This window comes from Lepidochelys kempii, chromosome 9 (genome assembly GCF_965140285.1).
Source record: "Lepidochelys kempii isolate rLepKem1 chromosome 9, rLepKem1.hap1, whole genome shotgun sequence".
NCBI lineage: Eukaryota > Metazoa > Chordata > Testudines > Cheloniidae > Lepidochelys > Lepidochelys kempii.
Genome location: NC_136388.1, coordinates 35117127 through 35137449, shown reverse-complemented (window position 1 = coordinate 35137449; position 20323 = coordinate 35117127). Strand labels below are relative to the sequence as shown.

Here is a 20323-nt window from a genome sequence, read left to right as displayed (position 1 = left end):
AGCCATATAGACTGATTGCATTCTGTCTCGTGGGCATTGCCCAGGTGTAAACACATTTGTGATAGAAGCATAGATGATATTCATAACTTGAGATACAAAAATGGCACAGGCATACAAATAGAATAATCATATTTAGTAAATCATAACCTTTTCAGTGATATGTCACATGACCTATCTTGTATCAAATGTATCATAGTTATGCCATAATCATATCATGACAATATCTTTATGAAGAATATGGGAGCATAGTGTCACACTGGATTTTAATGCTTCTGAGCTAACTTGTAGTCTTTGAAATCATATATATGGTAGATTAGAATAGTCCAGAGAATGTCAACCAATACTTGGTATTTTTGAGAGGCAAGGTGGGGAAGATTTTAAGGTGTTTTTTTTCCCCCCCTGACAGTTCACTGCTTCTTCGAGTACTTGCACATGTCCATTCAATCCTAGATGTGTGCGTGCAGGGTAGCTGGAGATTTTTCCCTCAGTGGTATCCATTGGGCCGGGTCTGATGCCTTCTGGAGTCGCAGGCATATGCGCCTGTGTAAGGGGCGCCACTGGCCTTGAACCCTCTCAGTTCCTTCTTACCGCTCGTGATGGTTGCTGGAACAATCCTTGTTGCAGCAAGGCTTCTTTCCCAGTGGTTTGGACTCTTTGTGCATGGTTTGTGTAGTTATTGTAGTTAGTGTAAATACTTCTTAGTGTTAATATGTATAGTAGTGTGAATAGTTGGTCCGCATCATCAAGGGATTCTTTGCCCGAGGGTCTGGGCATGGCCTGGTCCCAGGGCTTCAAGCCATGGGCCTCTTGCAGCAAGCCTATGCTGGTGAGTGACCTGCACTCTAGCTGTTTAAAGTGTCTGGGGGAAACTCATGTAAAATAAGTGCCAGATCGGCAGGGACTTCAGACTTCCTACTAAAAAGGACAGGGACCTTATGCTGAAGGCCATTCTCATGGAGGCTGCCCTCAGAACAGTCTTGGAGCTGAGCCCCTCTGAATCAGCACCAAGCACTTCAACATCCGTGTGGAGCACCCCTCTCGTACCGTTTATCATTTCCGGTGCAGAGGAATAAACGTAAGAAACATAAACGGTGCACCTGGAGATGATGCTCTCTGGTGCAGAACAGAGACAAGTGGGGAGAGCTTAATGTAGTGAGACCCGTGCTGGGCCACTCTTCCTCCCCCGAACCAGCGATAGTACCGTCAACTCCGCCTGTTGTTCTTTGAGACATGTTGCGTATGTCCATTCCATGACCACCCTCCTACCTCTCTGTCAGAGTTACTGGCAAGAGGAAACTGAGAGGGTGCGGGGCCTTTATAATGCACCTTTATACTGGTTTATATGTGTGCCACTCCAGAGGGCACTAGAGTCGGCTCAGCGGATACCACTGAGGGAAAACAGTGCACTCCGTGCGCACACACCAAGCATGGAATGCACGTGAGCAATACATCTTGAAGAAGAACAGTTACAGAAAGTTAAAAGAAAAGGAGGACTTGTGGCACCTTAGAGACTAACAAATTCATTTGAGCATAAGCTTTCGTGAGCTACAGCTCACTTCATCGGATGCATTCAGTGGAAAATACAGTGGGGAGATTTATATACACAGAGAACATGAAACAATGGGTGTTACCGTACACACTGTAAGGAGAGTGATCAGGTAAGGTGAGCTGATGTGAGCAGGAGAGTGGGGCGGGGGACCTTTTGTAGTGATGATCAAGGTGGGCCATTTCCAGCAGTGGACAAGAATGTCTGAGGAACAGCGGGGGGGGAGAAGGGAATAAACATGGGGAAATAGTTTTACTTTGTGTAATGACCCATCCACTCCCAGTCTGTATTCAAGCCTAAGTTAATTGTATCCAGTTTGCAAATTAATTCCAATTCAGCAGTCTCTCGTTGGAGTCTGAAGTTTCTTTTTTTGTTGAATTGTCACTTTTAGGTCTGTAATCGAGTCACTGGGGAGATTGAAGTGTTCTCCGACTGGTTTTTGAATGTTATAATTCTTGACGTCTGATTTGTGTCCATTTATTCTTTTACGTAGAGACTGTCCAGTTTGGCCAATGTACATGGCAGAGGGGCATTGCTAGCACATGATGGCATCTATCACATTAGTAGATGTGCAGGTGAACGAGCCTCTGATAGTGTGGCTGATGTGATTAGGCCCTATGATGGTGTCCCCTGAATAGATATGTGGACAGAGTTGGCAATGGGCTTTGTTGCAAGGATAAGTTCCTGGGTTAGTGTTTTTGTTGTGTGGTGTGTGTGATTGCTGGTGAGTATTTGCTTCAGGTTGGGGGGCTGTCTGTAGGCAAGGACTGGCCTGTCTCCCAAGATGTGTGAGAGTGATGGGTCGTCCTTCAGGATAGGTTGTAGATCCTTGATGATGCGTTGGAGAGCTTTTAGTTGGGGGCTGAAGGTGATGGCTAGTGGCCTTCTTTTATTTTCTTTGTTGGGCCTGTCCTGTAGTAGGTAACTTCTGGGTACTCTTCTGGCTCTGTCAATCTGTTTCTTCACTTCAGCACGTGGGTATTGTAGTTGTAAGAAAAGTTAGTAACCATTTTTGTTTTGCATCTTCATACATTCATTTACTGTAACTCAAACGTTTTTCATATTGGGGAGCGTCAAGGTGAATGGCAGGCTTGTGGACTTCTGGGGTACACCAAAATTATAAATCTGTTTTGGAAGGGAGAAATACTCTCTTGCCTGTCTCCTCACCCTCTAAAATCCTTTCCTCTTTTTCTGCTTCCATACTGTCAGTTGGGCAATGAACTGTGGATCTTTATATCTTGAACTAGGTTCTAAGTACTCAAGTGAGGATTGGTGATTGATGGTAAGAACAGACCACAAGTGGTGGTTGCGATGTTAAAGAAGATCTAACAGTGAGGGGTTTCCTGGATCTGGCAGTGGGTATCGTGCTAATTTTCACTCATACTCTGTAGAAGTAGCACAATGCTATCAGGAGGCTTGTACAGGAGCAGTTAGATATTAAATTCTGGATTGTTGTGCAAATTGTAGGGTTTTCTGGCAGGAGTACCTTGAGCCAGGGATTTTTTAGGTCTCAAAGACAATTCTGAAAAGTGCTGATGGTTGCAGACAAAGTGGGTTGGGGACTGTGGAGAGAAGTGAAATGAAGTACAGGTCAAAAGATGCATGAAAGGTAACTGAAAATTCAGTTTAGTTCTCCTTTTTTAACTCTGTCACATTAATATAGTCTCCAGTTCTTGGCATTTAAATTTTAAAAGGAGCTCATCAAAACTCAGCCTTTTAATTTTAGAGTACAAGTCTTTTATTAAAATGGAGCATTTTATTACACTTATAGACCATGAAATAATTTTTAAAAAATCAAATACATTTTTCTTTAAAATATTATCAGAGGCCTTGGATGCCACTGTAGTCTATCATTTATAACATACAAAACTGGCTAATAGTTTGTTTTACTGCATATATGCTTGTAGCAGATTCTTTATTAATCACGTATTTTTCCCCTAAAACTTTTCTAATTCAAAAGGAAAACCTGCTTGAGACAATGATAGACAGAAAAATCAAATATTTTATGCAATCCAAGCATTTTATTTATTTATTTAGCTTTTTTTTTCTCTCTCATTCTATAGGGTATTCTAGACACCCAAGTTATCCATACAACATACCAGGAAACTATGACATGTACACTGGTGGGCTTACTGAAGAGGAACAGTTTGAAAGGGCATTGAGAAACAGTCTTCATGACAGAGGTAGGAATTTTATAGCTATTGTTTATCTTGACAGCAAGTGAATCATTCAGAGTTCATAATTTTCAAAGTATAGGAAGTAAACAGTCCTTCAAGCAAAACCAAGAAAAGTTGCCTGAATGAATTTTCACAATATGGAGTGTGATGCTGTACTGGATTAAGTTCCCCATTCTGTAAATATGGTTTATATTAATTATTAGTAAAAGCAACAAGGAGTCTTTGTGGCATCTTAGACGAATACATTTATTTGATCATAAGTTTTCATGTGCTATAACCCACTTCATCAGATGCATGGAGTGGAAAATACAGTAGGCAGGTATAAATATATAGCACATGAAAAGGTGGGAGTTGCCTTACCAAGTGGGGGGGTCAGTGCTAATGAGGCCAATTCAGTCATGGTGGATATGGCCCGTTCCCAACAGCTGACAAGAAGGTGTGAGTATCAACAGAGGGAAAATTATTTTTTGTAGTGACCCATCCACTCCCAGTCTTTATTCAGGCCTAATTTGATGGTGGTCAAGTTTGCAAATTAATTTCAGTTCTGCAGTTTCTCGTTAAAGTCTGTTTTTGAAGTTTTTTTGTTGAAGAATCGCCACTTTTAAGTCTGTTATTGAGTGTCCAAGGAGATTAGTGCCAAGGAGTGTCCAAGGAGTGCTCTCCTACTGGTTTTTGAATGTTACAATTCTTGATGTCTGATTTGTGTCCATTTATTCTTTTGCATAGAGACTGTCCAGTTTGGCCAATGTACATGGCAGAGGGGCATTGCTGCCACATGGTGGCATATATCACATTGCTAGATGTGCAAGTGAACAAGCCCCTGATAGTGTGGCTGATGTGGTTAGGTCCTGTGATGGTATATCTTGAATAGATATGCAGACAGAGTTGGCAACGGGGTTTGTTACAGGGATTGGTTCCTGGGTTAGCATTTCTGTTGTGTGGTGTGTAGTTGCTGGTATATATTTGTTTCAGGTTGGGGGGCTCTCTGTAAGCAAGGAGTGGCCTGTCTCCCAAGGTCTGTGAGAGTGAGGGATCATCCTTCAGGGTAGGTTGTAGATCCTTGATGATATGCTGGAGAGGTTTTAGTTGGAAACGGTAGGTGATGGCTAGTGGCATTCCCTTACTTTCTTTGTTGGGCCTGTCCTGTAGTAGGTGACTGCTGGGTACCCTTCTGGCTTTGTCAGTCAGTTTCTTCACTTCCCCAGGTGGGTAGTGTAGTTTTAAGAACTCTTGATAGAGATCTTGTAGGTGTTTGTCTCTGTCTGAGGGATTTGAGCAAATGCGGTCGTATCTTAGGGCTTGGCTATAGACAATGGATCGTGTGATGTGGTCTGGATGAAAGCTGGAGGCATGTAGGTAAGTATAGCGGTCAGTAGGTTTCCAGTATAGAGTGGTGGTGGTGGTTGTGACCATCACTTATTTGCACTGTAGTGTCTAGGAAGTGGATCCCTTTTGTGGACTGGTCCAGGCTGAGGTTGAAGGTGCGGTGGAAATTGTTGAAATCATGGTGGAATTCCTCAAGGGCCGCCTCCATAGGTCCAAATGATGAAGATGTCATCAACGTAGCGCAAGTAGAGTAGGAGCACTAGGGGATGAGAGCTGAGGAAGCGTTCTGAGTCCGCCATAAAAATGTTGGCATACTGTGGGGCCGTGCGGGTACCCATAGCAGTGCCACTGACTTGAAGGTATAAATCGTCCACAAATCTGAAATAGTTGTAGGTGAGGACAAAGTCACAATGCTCAGCCAGCAGGTTTGCCGTGACATTATTGGGGATACTGTTCTTGATGGCTTGTAGTCTATCTTTGTGTGGAATGTTCGTGTAGAGAACTTGTCATAAATATAAAGGGAAGGATAAACCCCTTTAAAATCCCTCCTGGCCAGAGGAAAACTCCTCTCACCTGTAAAGGGTTAAGAAGCTAAAGGTAACCTCGCTGGCACCTGACCAAAATGACCAATGAGGAGATAAGATACTTTCAAAAGCTAGGAGGAGGGAGAGAAACAAAGGGTCTGTGTGTCTGTCTTTATGCTGCCTTTGCCGGGGATAGACCAGGAATGGAGTCTTAGAACTTTTAGTAAGTAATCTAGCTAGGTACGGGTTAGATTATGATTTCTTTAAATGGCTGAGAAAAGAATTGTGCTGAATAGAATAACTATTCCTGTCTGTATCTTTTTTGTAACTTAAGTTTTTGCCTAGAGGGATTCTCTATGTTTTGAATCTAATTACCCTGTAAGGTATCTACTATCCTGATTTTACAGAGGGGATTTCTTTACTTCTATTTACTCCTATTTCTATTAAAAGTCTTCTTGTAAGAAAACTGAATGCTTTTTCATTGTTCTCAGATCCAAGGGTTTGGGTCTGTGGTCACCTATGCAAATTGGTGAGGCTTTTTATCCAACATTTCCCAGGAAAGGGGGGGGGGGTGCAAGTGTTGGGAGGATTGTTCATTGTTCTTAAGATCCAAGGGTCTGGGTCTGTAGTCACCTAGGCAAATTGGTGAGGCTTTTTACCAAACCTTGTCCAGGAAGTGGGGTGCAAGGTTTTGGGAAGTATTTGGGGGGAAAGACGTTTCCAAACAGTTCTTCCCCAGTAACCAGTATTTGTTTGGTGGTGGTAGCAGCCAATCCAAGGACAAAGGGTGGAATATTTTGTACCTTGGGGAACTTTTTGACCTAAGCTGGTAAAGATAAGCTTAGGAGGTTTTCATGCAGGTCCCCACATCTGTACCCTAGCGTTCAGAGTGGGGGAGGAACCTTGACAGAACTTCTGCATCCATAGTGGTTAGGATGGTGTTTTCTAGAAGATGACCAATGGATTGTAGTTTCCTCGAGAAGTCAGTTGTGTCTCGAAGATAGCTGGGAGTTTAGGGCCTAAGGAAAGAGTCCACATAGCCAGACAGTCCTGCTGTCAGGGTGCCAATGCCTGAGATGATGGGGCATCCAGAATTTCCAGGTTTATGGATCTTGGGTAGCAGACAGAATACCCCTCTGGTCGGGACTTTACGGGTGTGTCTGTGTAGATTTGTTCATGTGCTTCTTCAGGGAGTTTCTTGAGCAGATGTTGCAGTTTCTTTTGATACCCCTGAGTGGGATCAGAGGGTAATGGCCTGTAGAATGTGGTGTCACAGAGTTGCCAAGTAGCCTCTCGTTCATACTCCAACCTATTCATTATGACTACAGCACCTCCTTTGTCAGTGTTTTTGATTATAATGTCAGAGTTGTGGCACCTTAGAGACTAACAAATTTATTTGAGCATAAGCTTTCATGGGCTAAAACCCATTTCATCAGATGCATGCAGTGGAAAGTACAGTAGGAAGATATATATATACACAAAGAACATGAAAAAATGGGTGTTGCCATACACACTATAACGAAAGTGATCAATTAAGGTGAGTTATTATCAACAGGAGAAAAAAAACTTTTGTAGTGATAATCAAGGCCATTTCCAACAGTTGACAAGAAGGTGTGAGTAACAGTAGGGGGGGAAATAAGCATGGGGAAATAGTTTACTTTGTGTAATGACACATCCACTCCCAGTCTTTATTCAAGTCTAATTTAATGGTGTCCAGTTTGCAAATTAATTCCAATTCAGCAGTCTCTCGTTGGAGTCTGAAGTTTCTTTTTTTGTTGAATTGTCACTTTTAGGTCTCTAATTGAGTGATCAGGGAGATTGAAGTGTTCTCCGACTGGTTTTTGAATGTTATGATTCTTGACATCTGATTTGTGTCCATTTATTCTTTTACGGAGAGACTGTCCAGTTTGACCAATGTACATGGCAGAGGGGCATTGCTGGCACATGATGGCATATGTCACATTGGTAGATGTGCAGGTGAACGAGCCTCTGATAGTGTGGCTGATGTGATTAGGTCCTGTGATGGTGTCCCCTGAATAGATATGTGGACAGAGTTGGCAATGGGCTTTGTTGCAAGGATAGGTTCCTGGGTTAGTGTGTGTGTTGTGTGGTGTGTGGTTTCTGGTGAGTATTTGCTTAAGGTTGGGGGGCAGTCTGTAAGTAAGGACTGGCTGCTGCTGGAGTGGCTCATGATCTGTCCATGACTTTTATTAAAAATACCCATGATTAAATCGTAGCCTTATTCATTGTTCATAGATGTATAACCTTATACTTGGCCTATTAACAAATATGATTGGCTCATTCCCAGTTTACCATGTGATTCAGATCACTCTGAATCAGTGACGTGTCCTCTTTGGTTTACTACTCCCCCAATTTTTGTGTCACCTACAAATTTTTGTCAGTTTTCAGAGCGGTAGCCATGTTAGTCTGTATCAGGAAAAACAACGAGGAGTCCTTCTGGCACCTCAGAGACTAACAAATTTATTTGGGCATAAGTTTTTGTGGGCTAAAACCCACTTCATCAGATGCATGGAGTGGAAAATATAGTAGAGAGGTATAACTATGCAGCATATGAAAAGATGGGAGTTGCCTTACCAAGTGGGGGACAGTGCTAATGAGCCAATTCAATTAAGTTGGAAGTGGGCTATTCTCATCAGTTGACAAGAAGGGGTGGAAATCACTTTTGTAGCGCTAATGAGGCCAGTGTAATCAAGTTTCAGAGGGTAGCTGTGTTAGTCTGTATCCACAAAAACAGCAAGGAGTCCGGTGGCACCTTAAAGGCTAACAGATTTATTTGGGCATAAACTTTTGTGGGTAAAAAATCCACAATGGTTTTTTTACCCACGAAAGTTTATGCCTCAAAAAATCTGTTAGTCTTTAAGGTGCCACCGGACTCAATGTAATCGTGATGCCCATTTCAAACAGGTAACAAGAAGGTGTGAGTATCAGCAGGGGGGAATTAGTTTTTGTAGTGACCCATCCACTCCCAGTCTTTATTTAGGCCTAATTTGATGGTGTCCAGTTTGCAAATTAATTCCAGTTCTGCAGTTTCTCATTGGAGTCTGTTTTTGCAGTTTTTTTGCTGAAGAATTGTCACTTTTAAGTCTGTTATTGAGTGTCCAGGGAGATTGAAGTATTCTCCCACTTGTTTTTGAATGTTATAATTCTTGATGTCAGATTTGTGTCCTTTTATTGTTTTGCGTAGAGACTGTCCAGTTTGGCCAATATACATTGCAAAGGGGCATTGCTGGCACATGATGACATATATCACTTTTGTCAGTGGTGATTTTGTTTTCTCCTGGGTCATGGATAAAAATATTAGAAACCATAGGGCTGAGATCTGATCCTTGCAGGACCTCACAAGAAACACAGCCACTTGATGATTCCCCATTAAAATTACATTTTGAAACCTATCAGTTAGCCAACCTTTAATCTATTTTAGCATGTGCCATGCTGATTTTATATTGTTCTGGTATCTTAATCAAAATGCCATGCAGTATCAACTTGAATGCCTGACAGAAATCTAAATATCAACAGTATTACCTTTATCAACTCTATTCGTAATCTTACCCCAAAAAGATATAAGATCAGTTTGACAAGATGTGTTTTTCATAAACCTATGCTGACTGGAATTAATAATATTATCCTCCTTTAATTCTTTATCAGTCAAGTCTCAGATCAGCCATTCCATTGTTTTCCTCAGAGTTCATGTCAGGCTGATAGGACCTATAATTAGCTCTGTTGTCCTTTTTACCCCTTTAAATATAGGCAGAGCACTAGCTTTCTTCCAGGCTCTGGAACTTTCCCAGTGTTCCAACACTTATTGAAAAGTTCCACAGTCTGACCTTTTTTTCTCATTTGTGGAATTATGGCATTTTGGGCATCTAGTAAAATATTTTAAAATGGTTTCCTGTTAGCATTCACTTTTTTCTGTTTTAATTCTTCTCCCAATAATTGTTTTCAGTTTTATGAAATTGGCCCTTTTAGAGCAGCTAGTGTAGTTTCCAGAGCCAGACTATTATTATAAGCACTGTATTTGAGGCAGTCTGGGAAAAATGTTTATAATCAGAACAGTTCTAGTCCAAGCAGTTTTTACATGCAGAAGATATTGAGGGCTACAAATTGTAGGTATTCTGAATGCACTTCTATGAATTTATTCTCTCTTGTCAGCAGCTTTGGGTTTGTATGCATATGCTACACAGGCCTTGAGGGAACTGAACCCAAGTGAAAGACTCGAGAAACAAAGGATTGGATAAATGTCATATCCATCTTTGAATGAATGGAGGATGCCACTTGATGATGATAGGTCAGCACCTTCCTTCTGCCTCCTAACGAATAATTAATCTTTTTGTGTTCTGGCACAATCTACAGCTAGCGTATTCATGATATTTTGCCCTTCTTATCTTTATGCCTGCAAGTTTATATTTTTACTCATGCCAGAAACATTTGACATGTGTAGCAACTTGTGATTGTGGTTTGCTTCACCTAGTATGATAGCTGAATAGTGTCGCATTTAGATTTTGTGTGACTCTTCAGTCAACTTGGTCTTTTTACAGACACCTACCTACACAACTGCTTATTTTTTTTTATGATTTTGGTGGAAATTATCAGACGGATCGATTTGTGTGGAAAAAACAACCACATCATTTGATAACTGTTTTCATTCCGTTCCACATGTGAAGACATGAACAGTTCATCTTCCAGAAACAGAATTAGAGAACCATTGTAATCTGATATCTAATTTTGGCATTCTTGATTAGCTACAGATAAAAGTAGTTACTTAATGTATGTTAGAGGACAAATATTACTTTTCCCGTAAGCAATATTCCTGGGGGAATTCTGTGCCAAAAAATTAAAAATTCTGCAGAATTCATATGTCAAAATAACACAATATAATCTCACCAGTTTCAATTATTTTGGTAATTTCTTTCAAATACCTATCAACAAGTATGTCTGTAACAATACAGACATCAAAAAAGGTTCAGAAAATGTTTTTTGACAGATTCCTTACTAGGCATATTAATACAGAACTTTGAGTAATAATTCATTTAAACTACAATGTGGAAACATATTTCCTGGACCCCTCAGAAGCAATGCAAAGGCTTCGGGAATCAGAGATAATGGAGGAGCTGAGGGAGAGGGAAGTAATTGCTGGGAAGGCGCCTGGGAGTGCACGTGGAGGGTTGTTGGGTGTAGGTGGGAGAAATATGGAACAGGTGTTTTTTTGGGTTGGGGGGAAGGAACCTCCCCCATGCAGACCCTGGCTGACCCCTAGCCTCTTCCTATCAGTCAGGCACATCTGCCCCGTCCCAGTATGTCCCTGCACTCCTTCTCCCCTGTTCCCATGTGTCCCTGCACCCCCACTCAGCTACCCCTCCTCTCCCTTCCCCATGTGGTCCTGAACCCCCTCCCCCTGTCCCCATGTATCTCTGCACCTCCCTCCCACATAAAGGACCAGAGTCTGATATCCTTATATTCAGTAACATCTTACTCTTCAAGTAGTTCTGTTAAAATCAGAGGTTATTCTCAAAGTAAGGTATTATTTAATTTGAGTAAATGTGGCAGTATCTGATCATAAATCTTTAATTTAAAAAAGAGGGTCTATATGTAGGTTTGGTAGAATTTGATTTTTTTTTGCAATTTCAACAACACTGATTTTTTTAAAATAATTGATTGTAACTATTGTTACAGCAGGGGAAATTAAGCGGGGATAGGGTAAATGTTAGGATTAGGGCACAGCTGACACTTGGGGTGCAGGGAGCTCCCTGTGCGGCCAAGGGGCTCAAGACACCCATGCATAAAGCATTGGGAAAGCTATGGTCTTGGTCACGCACCATAGAAACCCCTGGCCAGGATTCTATGGAGGATGAGCCCCTGGCTGCATGGGAGGCCACTCCTCTGCCTGAGGATGGCCCCTGCACTCCTGGCTGGTGAGCGAGGGAGCAAGGCTGTGACAAAGGGCTCCCTGCAGGTGTGCGGGACTGGTGACATTGGATCAGTGCAGGTGCAAGGTGTGAGGAAGGCTGCGGTCCTGGCAGGGCAAAGCAGAGGAGGCCCACCCCACTGCTGAATGGCTTCTGCCCAGGATGGAGCTGTTCAGCAGTGGGGTGACCTCTTCCCCCATCCAGGGGCTTGTTGTCATCCTCCTTGCAGTCCTGGCCAGGGGTCTCTCCTCTGCTCATGAAGACAACTGTCTTCTCCACATCTTGTGCCTGCAGCGATCGATTGTCTCAGCAGTGCAGGGAGCCTTCTGCAACCCTGCTTGGACAGCCCTGCTCCCTCACCCCCATGGCAGCAGGGCTACGGAGGGCTCCTTGTGCTTCCTCAGGGCAGGGCACAACCGATCCATGTAGGGCAGGGGTTCTCAAACTGGGGGTCGGGATCCCTCAGAGGGTCACGAGGTTATTACATGGGGGGTCACAAGCTGTCAACCTCCACCCCAAACCCTGCTTTGCCTCCAGCATTTATAATGGTATTACATATATTAAAAAGTGTTTTTAATTTGTAAGGGGGGTTGCACTCAGAGACTTGCTATGTGAAAGGGGTCACCAGTAAAAAAGAAAGTTTGAGAGGCACTGATGTGGGTGGAAGGTGTGGAGGGAGGCTACACATGCTGACTGTTACCGATGGCTATTTTTTTTATCAGTTTCAGTGAGTCAGTTAAAAAAAAAGGAGTACTCCTGTTGACCAATATCTATAAGATTAAATGGAATCCTGCCAAGTGTGTGTGTATATATATATTGTTGTTATAGCCATGTTGGTCCCAAGATATTAAAGAGATGAGTTGGATGAGGTAATATCTTGTATTGGCTTGGTCAGGACCGAAGGAAGAACTCTGTGGCTTGGTCAGGACCTAAGGAAGAACTCTGTCTAAGCTTGAAAGCTTGTGTCTCATCCACAGAAGTTGATCCAATACAACAACTCTTAAGCCTTTATATATTGTTGTAGTTTGTTTTTGCTTTGATATTTTATTACAGCACCGATATTCAACTAATCACTATAATGTTCTAATTACCAGAAAATCACAAAAGCAGCTACTGCATTCTTCTTTCTGGAGTTAAAAACAAACTAAAGAAAGCAAATACACAGCACTATATTGTAGCATTAAACATTATATGGATATTTTGGGGTTGACAAAAGCTTTAGTAATGGGTATTTCATTGTAAACATTTTCTTCATTTTTATTATTTAATAATATTATTTATTATTTAATCTACCATTAAATTTGAAGAATTAAAGCTGTTTAAAGATCAAAACTTACAGTATTTAAAAAAGAAGTTTTCTTAAAATGTAAACATTCCTGTTACCTGCCTATGTAAGCGGAGTGATTTCCGTTCCAAAATCAGTAATATGCAGCTGCATGCTCTGTAAGTCTCCTTAGACCCTGACACAAGACACTGAGTACATTTAAAGTGATAATGAGCAATTAAGATATTTTTCTCTGTCAATTAACTTGAAGAATAATGAGCCTGAATGAGCACTGCCCTTTCAAAGGATGTACATTTCCTAAAAGCATGTAATTCTCTGCTGTTTACAATTACATGGATGGTGAAACAGCCACTTATACGAGTAAAAATTAAATCATATAATTGGAAACAGATGGATAGATATATGTAAAGACAGGTACCACTTAATCTAAATTTAGAGCTACCTTAATTTCTATATCTTTATTTTTCTCTCTCCTGCTGCAGTTGCGACACCTCAGCTTCTGCTGCTGTTATAATTGCTCTGCAGTTTGGCTGAAAGGTGGTGCTGCAGTTAATGTCCTATTAGTTGGAGAAATAAGTCTATCAGGATTTTAGGTCCAGGAATACTGAGTAAAGATCTAGAATTTTGGTCCCTTTGTATAGGCTCTGTGTTGGTATCCCACCACCCTATACATAGTATTTTCTAGGACTACAGTATTAGAAATTTCTAGAACAAAAACAAAGCATGTTTATTGCTACAAAATGAATGCTAGGTTTATTTATCTGAGATTTTAAAAGGGTATTCTATTTTTGTATATATCTGTTTTAATCTGCATTATCAAACTGACATGCAATGCTTAGGCGTATTCCGTAATAGAAACCACGGTGTAGATTGTTCATGTTACTAATTTTAGAATGGCTATAGTCTCAATAACTTAAAATGATATCCGTTGTATATTGTCCTAAAGATTGTCAGAGATTACTTTTTATGTTGTTTTTAGGTGCTTGATTCTTGCATTTTATTTCCATTTATTATCATTATTGTAACTTTATACAGTAAGTCCTCACTTAACGTTGTAGTTATGTACCTGAAAAATGTGACTTTAAGTGAAACGATGTTAAGCAAATCCAATTTTCCCATAAGAATGAATGTAAATAGTGGGGGTTAGGTACCAGGGAAATTTTTATTGCCGTACAGTACAGTACTATAGTTGGGAGGTGCTCCCGCCTTACCCCACACAGGCACAGCCCACTGGCACTGGAGACAATGAGGCAGGAAAGGAGGCTGAAGGTGCTGTAGGCTAGGAGAAGCACACTGAGCAGCAGCAGCAGCTTCCCCTATTCTGTAAGCACCAGGGGCGGGGGGCTCAACCCTCGGCCCGCCCACTACACTCTTTCCCCCAAACCCCTACCCTTAACCCACCTCTTCTTCCTCCCCCTCTTCCCCCTTTACTCCGCGTGCCGCGTCCTCGCTCCTCTCCCCTGCCTCCTGCCAGCGGCAATCAGCTGGCTTGCAGCGTTCAGGAGGCAGGAGGGAGATGGGAGGAGTGAGGACACTGAGTGCAGGTTCCCCCTCCCTCCCCTGCCCCCTGAACACTGTAAGCCAGCTGATTGCCGCGGGCAGGAGGCAGGGGAGGGATGGGGAAGGCGCACCACATCCTTGTTCCTCCGCCCTCCCTCCTGCCCATGGCAATCAGCTGGCTTGCGGCATTCAGGGGGCAGGAAGGAGGGGAGAGGGAGGAGCAAGGACTCACTGCACTACCTCCCCCCTCCCTCCCGCCCACGGCAGTCAGTTGGTTTGCGGCATTCGGGAGGCAGGGGAGGGAGAGGGAGCCTGCATGCCGAGTCCTTGCTCCTCCCCCTCCCTCCTGCCCACAGCAATCAGCTGGCTTGCAGCATTTAGGAGAGAATGGGGAGGAGCAAGGACTCGGTGCACGGTCTCCCACCTCCCTCCCACCCACAGCAGTCAGTTGGTTTGCGGCGTTCAGGAAGGAGGGGGAGCCTGCATGCCGAGTCCTCACTCCTCCCCCACTCCCTCCTGAATGCCGCAAGCCAGCTGATTGCCGCAGGCAGGAGGTGGGGGGAGAAGGGGGAAGGTGCTGATCCGCGGGATCTGCCGGCGGGCGGGCGGCTCTGGGGGCGGGAGGATGTAGGGGAGCTGATGCAGGGCTGCCTGCTGTGGACAAAGCAGGCAGCCAAATGACGTTATAGTGAAGCATTGCACAACTTTAAATGGAGCATGTTCTGTAATTGAGCAGGGACGTAAGATCGAAACAATGTTAAGCGAGAGGACGTTAAGTGGGGAGTTACTGTATTGGTCATAAACCTAAATCATAGATTTCTTCAAATACAGCATAGAAAAGGATTGGTATGTAATAAGTCCTCATAAATAGAAATCTGACTCTTATGTGACATTTTAAAATAACAATTTGTGATGACAGTAACATCCTCTATCTTTAAGTTTTATACTGTGAAAATAAAACATTCTGGCTTTTTGTTTCTGTTTTGTGCTGATTTTGTGGCCACCTCACTGTATAATTTTTCTGCAGCCACATCTCTGCAGAGCGTGTATTTGACCTGAACATCTCCATTTCTAATTTTCACAATGTTTCACTAAAAAGAAAAATTCCTTGCTTTTTCAGATGTTCAAACTCCTTTATACAGCACAAATGACTGTTACTCCAGTGGTTTTCAACCTGTGGTCTGCGGACCCTGCGGTCCACAGACTACAGTAAAATCTGAGTTATGAACACCTCGGGAATGGACGTTGTAACTCTGAAATGTTTGTATCTCTGAACAAAACATTATGGTTCTTCTTTCAAAAGTTTACAACTGAACCTTGACTTAATACAGCTTTGAAACTTTAATATGCAGAAGAAAAATGCTGCTTTCCCTTTATTTTTTTAGTCATTTATGTTTAACACAGTAGTGAACTCCTGTTTGCACTTTTTTTGCCTCAGCTTGTGCCTGATTCTGTACTTCCAGTTCCAAATGAGGTGTGTAGTGGACTGGTCAGTTCATAACTCTGGTGTTCGTAACTCTGAGGTTTTACTGTATGTCTAAGATTTCCAAAAGGGCCACACTTCCATTTGAAATTTTTTAGGGCTCCACAAATGAAAAAAGTATGAAAACCACTGTCTTACACTGACCTTGCTGTTTTTCTGACTAACAGAAGCTAGGCTTTTTAATACCTTGGTCTTCTAGTTTGGTGAATAAATATCAACCTGTTTTAATTTGTGTACAGGCATTCAGTTTCTAGTACAAGTGATTTGCGCATGCCCATTCCACTTCAGATGTGTGTTGCCCAGAGTTGGAGATTTTCCCCTTAATGCAGTACCTGTTGGGGCAATTTATACATTCTCCACTGCCTCATGTTGCTGCGTGATGGTATGATGGGTGCAGCTGCCCCAGATCTCCCTCCATTTGTTCTGACGGCCTGTGATCAGTAGTCAGAGCAAATTAATTTGCTTCTGCAAGTTTCTCCCTTCACAGGCAATTTATCTTCTGTTTCTGTAAATAGTTAATTAGTAGTATTTGTTACTGTTAGATTAATATAGGATCTTTTTGTTGTATTGTGTGGGACCCTCTTATTTATGGGGTATCAACATCTGGTACCAGGGTATGAGTTGGTCTCTGAATTTTAAGCTGTGTGCTGGCTGCAAGAAATCTGTGCTGGAGCATGACCCTGCCTAAAATGCCTCACTGAGGGTGACATGCGAGACTACTGCCAGATTTGCAGGGACTTCAAACACTGGACAAAGAAGGACAGGGATACGAGACTGCACCACAGTCCCATAAAGGCTGTCCTGCATCTGCCTTCTGAACCTTCCTGCTTGGGTTGGGCACCAGGTACTTCGGCATCAGTGAGGATAGTGCTTTGGATAGTGCTTCTGAACATTGGTACCAATTCTCTTCTCTGGTGCTGAGAAAGAAGCACAAAAGATAGGAGCTTTCATTGAAGGAGCTGAGACGTGGCTCTGCTAGAGAAGACAAAGGCAAAAGAAAGTATCAGATCCATCCTGGGCTAGTGAAATTTGAACAATTATATAAAGAAAATAAGGTTTCACATGTTCACTTGCGCATCAAGGATCTGGGGGGGACTGATATGCTGTCCTCAGCTTGACAGATGCATATTTTCTTGTGGCAATCCATCAAAGCCACAAGAGATTCCTAAAATTTCCAGTCAACAACATCCATTATCAGTTTCTGGTCTTGCCCTTCGATCTGTGTGCTTCCCCTTGAGTATTCACAAAATGTATGGGAGTAGTGGCTGCATTCCTAAAGAAGATATGAGTGCACGTATTTTCTTACTTGGACAACTCGCTGGTAAAAGGTCAATCCAAGCTTTAAGTAGAACTCAGTCTACGCAGGATCTGATCCCTTTTCAGTATTCTGGGTCTTTTGATCAATGAGGAAAAGTCAGTGTTCTCTCCAGTTCAGAGAATAGAATTTATAGGGGCAATCCTGGATTCTACAGTAGCCAGGGTGTTCCTGCCTCAAGCTGGATTCCAGATGTTAAAACTCATATAGATCTCAAAAGCCATCTGCTCACAACAGTAAGAAATTGTCTAAGACTACTGAGACAACTTGGGCTCCTGTATGTATATGGTTTGGCATGCCAGACTTCATCTCAGAAAGTTGCAGAAAAGGTTAAAGTCAGTGTACTCTGGGGCTCGGCACCCACTGGACATACTGATTTGAGTTCCTGCAAGAATAGTAGCCTCATTGGATCCAGCCAATGTATGTATGGGAGTTCCCTTCACCCTTCCCTTACCCACATTGACTCTAATTACAGGTGCTTCCTCTCTAAATTGGGGAGATGACCTAGGAAACCTATGAACTCAAGGTCAATTGTCTCAACAGTATCTGGATCTCCACATAAACATGCAGGGAGTTGAAGGCTATTCTTCTGGCCCTTCACAGCAAAAGAAAGAGACAAGTCCTAATGGACAACAATGCTGAAATGTTCTTCATGAACAGGTAGGGAGGGGCCAGACCAGATCATCTCTGTCAAGTGGCAATACGTCTTTGGCACTTTTGTATCACCAATACAATACATCTTAGTCTTCCACCTTCCTGATGTTCAGAACAGCTGCAGGGATCCATCACATAGACCTCTTTGCTACTGGTCTCAACAGAAAGTGCCAGCTCTTTTGTTGGGCATGTCACAGTCAGGTATCTCTGATGGATGCTTCCCTGCTGTTTTGGAAAGACAAACTGCTGTATGCCTACTCTCCCATTCTACTCCTTCTGTTGGTCAAGTTCCAGAAGGTTTATGCTCGCATGATCCTCATAACGCCGGCATGGTCTCACCAGCATTGGTTCTCCAGTCTGCTGCTGTTCTGAGCCATGGCTTCTTTGATGCTGTCTCCAGAGTCTGACCTGATCTCCTAGGACCACAGTTGCTTGCTACATCTCAACTTAGCTGCTCTCCATTTTATGGCCTGGATGCTCCTCGGTTAATGCCTCAAGAAGCCGTGTGTTTGGGCAATATGAAAAAAGTTCTCATGAATAGCAGAAAGGCATCTACTAGATATGCTCACCCGTTTGAAGTGGAAATGATTCTCTTTATGGTCAAAGCAGAAAGGGTGTTTTGCCAGGTCAGGTCTCTATCCAACATGTTTTGGATTACTTGTTCTACTAGAAACAAGAAGGCCTATCAATTAGTTCCATCAGTGTTCCTGAAATGGAATGGACAGGTGAAATCACTCAAAGAAAAAATGGTTTCTAATCTTAACTGTTCTTCAAGATTTGTTGCACACGTCCATTGCACAACCTATCCTCCTTCCCCTCTATATCTAGGTCTGACTGGTAAGAAGGAACTGAGAGGGTTCTGAGGCAGCTTCACCCTTTTTGCCATCATGCAGCAGAACAAGGCAGCAAAGGGTGCATGCACTGTCCTGAGGGGACAATCTCTGACTTTGGTGCAGTGGATTTGCCCACACATGAAGTGGAATGTACAATTTATCAAGAAGAACAAGTTACAGAACAGCTAAATAACGTTTTCATCTTCAAGTGCTGGACCCTGTGTGTATTCCACTCATGAGTACACATGTGCACCATGTGCCTGAGTTCAGAGATTTCTAGCAAGTAGTGTCCATTGGTCTATATGTGCACCGTTGTTCTCCTCATGCTCCAGACTATGAACAGATTGATAAGACAAGTCACTTTCTGTCCACAAACCACGTCAGGGTCTGGCTTTCCCTTGTAGGCCACATGGCATCATGTTACAGCCTGTTCACCAGAATTCACCTACATTGCCTACAAGCCCCTTCCTCCCTCTGCTCCTCCTCCACTCGACATTTGGCTGTAGCGATCGTTCACCATTTGGTTTGTTCCTGCGCAACCGCAAAGGCTTGAAGGCCTTAAAGTCCAACATCGGAACAGACTTGATGAACCCATATAATAGGGAGTCTGCCTCTGGGCCACCTCCGCTCCTTGGTTGGTGGAATTTTATCCCAGATGTTATAAGCCACCCGGAGAACGGCATTCGCTGGAACGTCTTGTGGCATCCTTGCAACATGTCCTACAAGCCTGGCTCCAGTCCATTTACTCACCAGACAGAGACTACATAAATACCAGAGTGACAATTCCCACCAAGATCATTGCTTCTCTTCCATGGTGGACAAACCTGTAACAAATGAACAAGTTTGCTTTTTACTAAATGAACTATGTTGAAAAAAATTTGGAAAACTTTTTTCCTAACGTTCAGTAAAATACATATTCTAAAACAAAGGTCAAACAACTTTGTATACTGTGTAGAGAAAATTTGTTCTGACCATAAAAAAGTTATTCGAGGATAATCTCTGTTGGAGCTAGTCTTGATGGTGCAATCTCATTTTGGGATCCTGCTAAATTTTTTCTTGTTCTGTATAGTCAAGCTTAAGCTAATGCGGAGACAAACAATCTAGGACTCAGTTCTTAACTCAATTCGAGATTAAAAAAAATAGTTAAGATATAATCCTTTTTGGAACCAGAATAGTCATAGTTCCTGAATAACAATCTGACCAAGCAGGCATGGTGGGACTGAAAACTGCAGAGAAATCTAGAATGAAGGACAGATAATGTGTTTTACTGAGCCGATAATGAGCTGGTTTCGAAATGATTTGCACGGAGTGCAAATCTAAGGGTATGTCAACACTACGGAATAAGGTCGAATTTATAGAAGTTGGTTTTTTAGAAATCGGTTTTATATATTCGAATGTGTGTCTCCCCACAGAAAATGCTCTAAGTGCATTAAGTGCATTAACTTGGCGGAGCGCTTCCACAGTACTGAGGCTAGAGTCGACTTCCGGAGCGTTGCACTGTGGGTAGCTATCCCACAGTTCCCGCAGTCTCCGCTGCCCATTGGAATTCTGGGTTGAGATCCCAATGCCTGATGGGGCTAAAACATTGTCACGGCTGGTTCTGGGTACATATCGTCAGGCCCCCGTTCCCTCCCTCCCTCCGTGAAAGCAAGGGCAGACAATCATTTTGCGCCTTTTTTCCTGAGTTACCTGTGCAGACGCCATACCATGGCAAGCATGGAGCCCGCTCAGGTAACCGTCACCCTATGTCTCCTGG

General features: G+C 42.8%; 1 protein-coding gene across 6 annotated transcripts in view; it reads left to right on the top strand.

Annotated features, from left to right (window-relative positions):
* RHBDD1 (rhomboid domain containing 1) overlaps window positions 1-20323 on the top strand; it is an 88695-nt gene that overhangs the window by 39438 nt on the left and 28934 nt on the right. For 5 of the 6 annotated variants that reach the window (XM_073359894.2, XM_073359896.2, XM_073359893.2 and 2 more), the window contains one exon: window positions 3610-3729. The exons of the other annotated variant lie outside the window; for it this stretch is intronic. In XM_073359894.2, the coding sequence (XP_073215995.1) occupies window positions 3610-3729 (120 nt within the window). The remainder of the gene's footprint in view (window positions 1-3609; window positions 3730-20323) is intronic. 6 annotated transcript variants of the gene reach the window in all.